Source organism: Triticum dicoccoides, chromosome 2B, assembly GCF_002162155.2.
Source record: "Triticum dicoccoides isolate Atlit2015 ecotype Zavitan chromosome 2B, WEW_v2.0, whole genome shotgun sequence".
NCBI lineage: Eukaryota > Viridiplantae > Streptophyta > Magnoliopsida > Poales > Poaceae > Triticum > Triticum dicoccoides.
In genome coordinates, this window is record NC_041383.1 from 15507378 (window position 1) to 15516164 (window position 8787).

The 8787-nt window shown below is 41.5% G+C and overlaps 1 protein-coding gene across 4 annotated transcripts; it reads left to right on the forward strand.

The window, feature by feature from the left end:
• The first annotated feature begins 3275 nt into the window (after positions 1 to 3275).
• LOC119361770 (putative receptor-like protein kinase At4g00960) lies at positions 3276 to 7422 on the forward strand. 4 transcript variants are annotated; one of them, XM_037626916.1, is made up of 9 exons: positions 3276 to 3353; positions 4025 to 4068; positions 4539 to 4690; positions 4812 to 5070; positions 5142 to 5370; positions 5480 to 5630; positions 5750 to 5983; positions 6641 to 6762; positions 6852 to 7422. In XM_037626916.1, exons 3-9 carry the CDS (start codon positions 4574 to 4576, stop codon positions 7267 to 7269), a joined length of 1530 nt encoding a protein of 509 aa, XP_037482813.1. In that variant the 5' UTR covers positions 3276 to 3353; positions 4025 to 4068; positions 4539 to 4573; the 3' UTR covers positions 7270 to 7422. The 4 variants fall into 4 exon arrangements, with proteins under 4 accessions (XP_037482813.1, XP_037482816.1, XP_037482814.1 ...); XM_037626919.1 differs by having other exon boundaries at positions 4542 to 4690; XM_037626917.1 differs by having other exon boundaries at positions 3282 to 3353; positions 3624 to 4068.
• The last annotated feature ends 1365 nt before the right edge of the window (positions 7423 to 8787 follow it).

Here is an 8787-nt window from a genome sequence, read left to right on the forward strand (position 1 = left end):
TGAAACCAACGCCAAAAAATCCTATAAATGTCAAAAGCCCCAGAAAGAAACCTAAAACTTCCACGCCGCGGTGACAAGCCTCTGTACCGAAGTGAAAACTTTCCCGGCACCCTGCCAGAGGAGGAAATCATTATAGGAGGCCATATTCATCATCTCGCGCGGTCTCCATGACAAGGAGGGAGTAGTTCACCCTCGGGCCTGAGGGTATGTACAAGTAGCTATGTGTTTGATCTCTCTCTCTCTCTCTCTCTCTCTCTCTCTCTCTCTCTCTCTCGTTCTTGATCCGGCACGATCTTGATATACCATGGACTTTGTTAATATAGTCAGATCATATGGTGCTTTTCCCTCTCTATCTTTTTTGTGATTAATTGAGTCTTGCTCTTTGAGGTTTCATTATTTCGGATTTGAGAACACTTGATGTATGTCTTGCATATGGATAACATTGTGACAATGTGGTATTACATTGAGTTACTTGATGTATGTTTTGGTAATCAACTTGCGGATTCTCGGTGTGACATTTGGGTGATCTAGGCACATAGGTTGATACACATTTTCGTCATATGTTCTCCGATAGAAAGTTTGGAGTGATTATTTATCACACGTTAAGGGATTGTTATATGATTCAATTATATTAGCATTGTTGACAGATTGCACTGGTGAAAGTATGAACCTTAGGCCTTGTTTTCAAGCATTGCAATACTGTTTGTGCTCACTTTTATTACTTGTTACCTTGCTGTTTTTATTTATTCAGATTATAAAAATATATGTCTACCATCCATACTAGACTTGTATCATCATCTCTTTCGCTAACTAGTGCACCTATAAAATTTGCCATTGTATTGGGTATGTTGGTGATACAAGAGATTTCATGTATTTGGTTGCAAGGTTGTTTGAGAGAGACAATCTTCATCATACACCTCCCACGGATTGATAAATCTAATGTTATCCACCTGAGGGAAATTTGCTACTGTCCTACAAAACTCTGCATTTGGAGGTCCAACAGAGTCTACAAGAAGAACAATTGCGTAGTATACATCAATGCACACCGCGCAGCATCGTCCCTGGCTACTGTTTGCCACCCCACCGTCGTGGTTGGCCATGGCTGTGACTGCGGAAGGGGAGGCGGCTAGGGTTTGATGTAGGTGCACGACGAAGAAGGCTGTGGGTGGCGAGGGGAGGGGAGGGGATTGGACATGACTGGGTGTACGCCGGTGCACGGGTATAAAAATCCATTAATATGCACCTAACGGGCTTGCCGGCGACGCAACTCCCTGTATGTGAAACTGCATGTTGCGTACTCCCCGTGTGTGGAAGAGCCGACGTGACCATGATGTGACTACTCATGCATGCGGAGATGCATTCGCCGATTGTGGCAAACCCCCGTGTATGCATTTGTGAGGACGGGTGGCGCGGGGGAGGAGAAAAAGTGAGCAAAAATAGCTGGCTTGGGTAAAAATGAGCACAACTAAGCAATGAGGGGCACATAAATAGAAAACCATAGATTCATACATTGTACGGTAACATAGCCGACTCAGCATGAAAAATGTGCATATAATACCTGCATATGTTAGGAATATGTACATGCGTTGAAATAAAATTATACATAAGCAATGAGCAAGTATGAATACATTGCTAGTTAATTCTTTAAGTTCAAAATTATACTCTAGCTAGAAGGTATTAAAATAATCTAAATAATCTCTCCTCTCATAGGCAAAGATAATATTCATACATTGCTAGTTAATTCTTTAAGTTTACCAATAATCAAACAATCATATTTAAAAGGTCAAATTATCTAGCCAGAAAGACAGATTTATCCTATAACGTCTTATTAGCAATATCATATCTTATATCGTATCATAACAATTGGATTGTGTACAGATGTCAAAAAATCTCTTACATGTCATATACCGCCAGAATTGGAAATGTTTTTCTTATCAGAATTGGAAATGTTTTTCTTATCAAAGAAATCTCTTACATATCATATACTCGAAGGTTCTTATTTAAAATATCAATTATCCGGATAGAAAAACAGACTATCCTAGTATCATTTTATATTAGCAATATCATATCCTGTATCGTATCATAACAATGAGACTCGTATTTGGATCGAACTGTGTTTGGGTGTATAAAAATTCTCTTACATATTGTATACGCAAGATGTAGAAATGGTTTTCATCGAAAATTATCCTAAGCCCTCCTCATTATGGCCATCATATTCCTGATGAAACTCTGTGATGCCCGGTATATATCGGCATGAAGAAATCGGGAGAGAGATTGGAATTTGTACTCATGTATGACGTGCCTGCAAATCTAAAACCGTGTGCATCAATGTTTCACACGGTTGCTTCCACAGATTGTTCACACATAGTTCTTTAGTTTGAGTTGTCTGCGATTTATGACAGCGGTGGTGTTTCTGTCTAACCGTGTGCATTGGATGTATGACATCAGTGATGTTTCTGTCTAACCGTGTACATGAGATGTCTCTTATGTTGTTCACTTAGAAAATGAACCCATGTCAAAGTAGTACTCCCTCAGTCCCATAATATAAGAGCGTTTTTGAACTAGTGTAGTGTCAAAAACGTTCTTATATTACAGGACAGAGGGAGTAATATATAGAAGCTTAATCTAATTCATACACAAGCCGAATCAAAGCTGGCTAGAAGTTACCTGGAACAACGGTGTGTTCATGGACGATGACTCGGGAAGGAGACGAGTAAACGTCGATCGCCTACTCATTTAAGGAGAATGAACAGAGAGTACTAATAGGAACTTGCCATCAATGCTTGACTTAAATTTCTTTATTCAACTATTGTGCTCCTACAAAGTACATAAATCCATCCATTGTAAAAAAAAAATAAAAAAAAATAGTACGTACTCCCTCTGTCATGTAATGTAAGACGTTTTTTGACACTAGTGTAGTGCTTAAAAATGTCTTATATTATGGGACGGAGGGAGTACTAAGAAAGTGCTCCACTGACCAAAGGATTATGTAATGCTTGACATCTCTCTGGCTAACAAGAATTAAACGAAGCTTCAGAATTAAGGCTTTGATCAAGCGCTTGAATTTAAGTTTGACTTATCTACCAACCGTAGCTTCCTAGAAGATCGCAAGCTGCATGCGCATGTATATCGCCTCATCAACGATTAGTTGGAAGATATTTACACCGTCTTGATTACGACGTAACTGGACCTTACAAGTGGGCCACATGGCCGGGCGAATCTATCTGTCTATCTACATATAGCCGAGGACCAACCGACCAGCTCTGCAAGCTCGTCAAGCAACCACAGTATATACACTGCACCAAATTGAGGGGGGGAGCGCCATTGTTTCCAGCTGCAGGTCTTGTCTCCAGGTTCGTGCTTAATTTCGCCATTGATGTCCCTTCCTTCCTTCCTTCCTTGCCGGACTTGAGTCTACTTTTGCTTGCTTCAGCCTAGGATCATGCTGGTTAGTTAGATCTATGCATGTGCATGCCTTCTCCATTCATTCATTCTCCTCTTGCTTTGATTTAGTTAATTAGATCCTGCTGGTTTAATCCAGTCACAGTGGCGGAGGATCCGGTAGGGCGAGGTCTGGCGCCCGCCCTACCTTGATTTTGTTTTGTGCGATTCAATTTGTACAGGTACAGGTACGCATGGCTGGATTTCGTGCGAGGTCTGGCTGCTTCCTCGTTGGCGTTGCCTCGCTAGAGAAAAGGAAGGAGAAAGGGGAATGGCCTGGCCCTGATTTCCCGATTCCCTCCGCTGGCCCTGATTTCTCTCTTCACCTCCCTCTCTATCGGACAACTGTAGGATCTCTGAACCCTAATCCGTTGAAATGCGTGGAGACGGCTGGTGCTGTTGTTGTGGTGAGAGACTGAGAGAGAGCTGTGAGAGATCCAGGGATGAAAGAGAGGCTTACGCTGGGATTGGGAGTTCTACCGGTTAACTATTCTTTTTTTTACTAGAGAAGAAAGGGGTGCTAATTACTGTAGTTTGAGCTGCAGTCAATACTGAATGTTTCTACTGTTGCTATCCGGTGCAGATGATGGCTTCGTGTGGTGGTTGGTGGCGCGGTGAAGAGTGAAGGTATAGATTTCTGAAAAAAAAAATTACATTTCTAAATTTGTGATTTGTGTTGCAAAATAGCTTGACAATGTACAGTTCACTGGTCTTAGTGGTATTTTCGTATTGAGGATGTGGTTTGGCATCATAATTTGATTTATTTATGCTATAGTGGTCACCTCACCTCAAAAAACAAAACAAAAAATCGTCCTCCGCCACTGTCCACTCAAGCATATCCTCTTTGATAATCACGATCTTTGCTTAATTTACTAGCAAGCCAATTCTAGAATTACTTTTTTTATTTTCTAAAGAATCCATGTGCATGCTTAATTTGCAAATTTTCCCTTGCATGGTGTTTCTGTCTGTTTTATGTTTTCTTTTTTTTTTGCACCAATTGCAAATTAACTTGACTGGTCTATTCTAAGATATCAAAAAGGGTAATTAAGAGCAGTTACAAGACCATAAGTTAATCATGTTACTCTCTCTTCGTGCAGTAGTTTCTTCCTCTGTTTACTAGAAGAAGATTAACATGGGTCATGGAGGTGTGGCCCCAAAGTTTATGCCGTTCCATCTATTGGAAGAAATGACAGATCGTTTCTCTGAACACCGCAGCTTAGGTAGCGGCTCTTATGGAAAAGTTTACATGGTACAATTTTCTAAACGTTACTTAAAGTTCTTCGTATGTTTCACTACCAAAACTGACAACATCAAACAGATACTACTGATCAAATCTATCACAAATATGATTTGATAATGGTGTTGAATAGGGAGTGGAGAAGAATGGGAAGAAGATTGCTGTCAAGATGCTCCATGACACGATAGAGGTTAACGATGATCAATTTGACACCGAGTGTCTCAACCTTGCATGTCTCCAGCACAACAATATTGTGCAGTTGGTTGGCTATTGTCATGATACTAAGCGAGAATACGTATGGCACGACGGAAAACTTGTTCCTGCTCACGGGACAAAGAGGGCACTTTGCTTGGAGTACGTGAATAACGGAACCCTTGAAAAATTTCTTTCTGGTATGATGGTGCCCTGCTTTCGGAATCCTTTCTGAAATCAGCATTCCATGAAGCTTATTTTGTCGTTGCAGATGAATCGAAGGTACATGATTGGTGCACACGTTTTTCAATAATCAAGGGAATCTGCAATGGTTTAAAATACCTTCACAAGGATCTGGAATCTCCAATGTATCACTTGGATTTAAAACTAGCCAATATATTGCTGAATGAGGATATGGTACCGAAAATCGCAGATTTCGGCTTGTCGCGGCTCTTTGAAGGTCAAAAGACACAAAGGACAAAGAGTATTATAGGAACACGGTAAGCTTAATTAATCTTTCATGTGACATGTAACTATTCATAACGAGCATGAAATTTTGTTTGCATTAAAAGGTGCATAGTATAATAACATACATGATGTATTTTGCAGAGGATACCTACCGCCAGAATATCGTAATGGGGAAATAATCTCAAATAAGTTTGATATATACAGCTTAGGTGTTGTAATCATAAAGATAATGACAGGACCTCGGGGCTACTTTAGTAGTGCTGAGATACCTTCCTGGGAATTCATTAAGAATGTAAGAATACTGTCTTATATGTGTTTTTTGAAGGTATTTTCAGGTGGAATGAATTAATTCCATGGAAGGTATCTCAGCACTTCTAATATACTCCTATTTTGTATGCTCTGAACTGGCAGGTGCACGAAGAATGGAGGAAAAGGCTACAGGTGACATCCGAGTATCTGCTAGAGTCGTATTCTAAACAAGTCAAGAGGTGCATTGAGATAGCTGTAAGTTGCTTGGAGACTGATCGAAACAAAAGGCCAAGTATATGGGACATCGTCCATGAGCTGAATAAGACATATACTATGCTTCAATTTGGTAGTGGATTAACAAATGACCAAGGGTTATCGTTTTCATCAATAGACCAGGTGATCACAAATGGAACAATATTTTTTGTTCATTCTTTTTTTTTTGCTCATTTCGTCCTACGAAATAAATTTAATCAGTTGGTATATTTGGTGCACCCGGTGAAATATTATCCTAATTGCTATAGAACATTTTTAAGGTGTGATAATGGGATAATCTACACTGAACAATTTATGTTATATACACCTACAAGAATCACGTCACGGTGTATAACGAAGCCCTATAGTTTACATAACTTGCTTATGCCTGTTTGCTGTTGATATTCAAGACAATGGGTTTTGCTAACAAAATTATGTTAGAAACTTAGAACACTGCAATTTATAAAGACTGAAACAAACATGAGTAGATTAATTCTAGATAAAAGTATAGGAAGTAAATCAATTTTGTTTAATTTTCATGTTTCATTAAAAATATTATTGCAGCACTCACAAATAACCCATCACTCATTCCACCTGAAAATACCTGCAGCTGTGGTCATGAAAATAATAAATTTGACGGGGTAAATTATGCTGAAAATACGGAAACGGAAGGATAAAATGGAGTCTATAATTTATTTCTTCCTATTTTTCTTGTTTGTGTAGTTGATATATCTAGAAGAAGTTGAGGTTAAAATTTCAATCCTAACTAATCATGACTTGAGTTTCGGTTGGTGAATACAGAGCCCTCGGTTGAAGATGACAACCAGCAGCGCCAACTGCATGATGCTCACATCAAGATCACTACGGATTGCCAACAACCTGCCCCAGTACTGGAGATGGATTTCTCTGCCAGCGGATCCCAGGTTTGCTCACCGAACATTCGAACCACAAAAATTCTGGGACGGCTTCATCCACAGATGATCAATTAATTATTGGTTTGTATCATATAAAGATTTGCAGAATGCGTGGAGCTCCTGAGTGTGTACTTTTTCGCCGTGATCGGCGAGATCCCGCCGAGGGACCTCTCCGCTGGCACAAGCTACATAGTTTACCTCGTGTACAAGCTGGCGAACAGCACGTCCGGCCTGAAAGGCTGCGTGCAGACGTCGTCGCTCAGGCTTCACGGGGAGAGGATCGTCCCCGGCAGCACACGCGGGGTTAGCCTCCACCCTGAAGTGCGCGGGTCAGCCAGTGACGTTACCTACCCCGTGACAAGGGGTGACGGCTGGTTGGAGCTAAGGCTGGCCGAGTTTGAAAATGATGACGATATGCTCGCGGAGAGGGGGGTGATAGTAGATCTCCGCGAGGAGAACGACGGCGTCCAGAAGAGAGGCCTCATCATTGGGGGCATGGAATTCAGGAGCAACTAGTGTGGTCATAATACAGTACTTGTGTAATTCATTCCATTATTTCAATGGATATGTTTGTTTCTCGAAAAAGGAGGTTAATAAATATGTTTGTAATACAATGATTGTTGCATACGTGAGCAAATTGTTCTAGTGATTCAGTCCGGAAATAAAGAGACCAGGAATAATCTATAGCAGAAGTGATAAGAACAGGTATTGAGTGAGTGTAGCATCATTTGTCACATCGGCGTGATAACCCACAAGTATAGGGGATCAATTGTAGCCTCTTTCGATAAGTAAGAGTGTCGAACCCAACGAGGAGCTAAAGGTAGAACAAATATTCCCTCAAGTTCTATCGACCACCGATACAACTCTACGCACGCTTAGCGTTCGCTTTACCTAGAACAAATATGAAACTAGAAGGACTTTGTAGGTGTTGATGGATAGAATTGCAAGATAATAAAAGACATGTAAATAAAAAGTAGAGGTTGTTTAGATAAAGAAGCAATAAAGTAAATATAGCGAGCGTGGAAAAGTGGTGGTAGGAGTTGTGAAATTGTCCCTAAGCAATTGACTACTTTACTAGACCGATAGCAAGTTTTATGTGGGAGAGGCATAAGCTAACATACTTTCTCTTCTTGGATCATATGCATTTATGATTGGAACTCTAGCAATCAGCCACAACTACTAAAGATCATTAACGTAAAACCCAACCATAGCATTAAAGTGTCAAGTCCCCTTTATCCCATACGCCACAACCCCCTTACTCGGGTTTATGCTTCTGTCACTCAAGCAACCCACTATAAGGGAATCATGAACGTATTGCAACACCCTACAGCGGGAATCCCTCACGCTTGCGTGACACGGAGGGCACAATAGGACAGCAACATGACCACAAGCAAATTAAACCAATCATAGCAATTCATCAATCACCGGTAGAACAACGACAATCTACTCAGACACCATAGGATGGCAACACATCATTGGATAGTAATATGAAGCATAAAGCACCATGTTCAAGTAGAGGGTACAACAGGTTGCGGGAGAGTGGACCGTTGAATATAGAGGGGGGAAGGTGATGGAGATGTTGGTGAAGATGGCGGAAGTGTTGGTGTAGATCGCGGTGATGATGATGGCCCCGGCGGAGTTCCGGCGCCATCGGAAGCAAGGGGGAGAGAGGCCCCCTCCTTCTTCTTCTTCCTTGACCTTCTCCCTATGTGGGAGAAGGGTTTCCCCTCCGGTCCATGGTCTCCATGCCGTGGGAGGGGCGAGAGCCCCTCCGAGATTGGATCTCTCTCTCTGTCTCTCTCTGTTTCTGCGTTCCTGATTCTGCCCTTTCACCATTTTTTATATTCCCGGAGATCCGTAACTTCGATTGGGTTGCCCTTTGGACACAATTTCTGTCCGGATATTGGCTTTCTTGCGGCAAAAGAAGGGCACCAACCGCCTTACGGGGTGGCCACGAGGGTCAGGGGCGCGCCCCCAGCCTCATGGGCCCCTCGAGCATCGTCTCCCGTTGATTCCACTTCCCAAAATTCACAT

What these genes read in the sequence shown, in the direction of transcription:
- LOC119361770 (XM_037626916.1), top strand. Translation starts at nt 4,574, where the DNA reads ATGGGTCATGGAGGTGTGGCCCCAAAGTTTATGCCGTTCCATCTATTG. An exon ending in CTTATGGAAAAGTTTACATG is followed by an intron (nt 4,691 to 4,811) that starts GTACAATTTTCT and finishes GGTGTTGAATAG; the next exon opens with GGAGTGGAGAAGAATGGGAA. An exon ending in CCTTGAAAAATTTCTTTCTG is followed by an intron (nt 5,071 to 5,141) that starts GTATGATGGTGC and finishes TTGTCGTTGCAG; the next exon opens with ATGAATCGAAGGTACATGAT.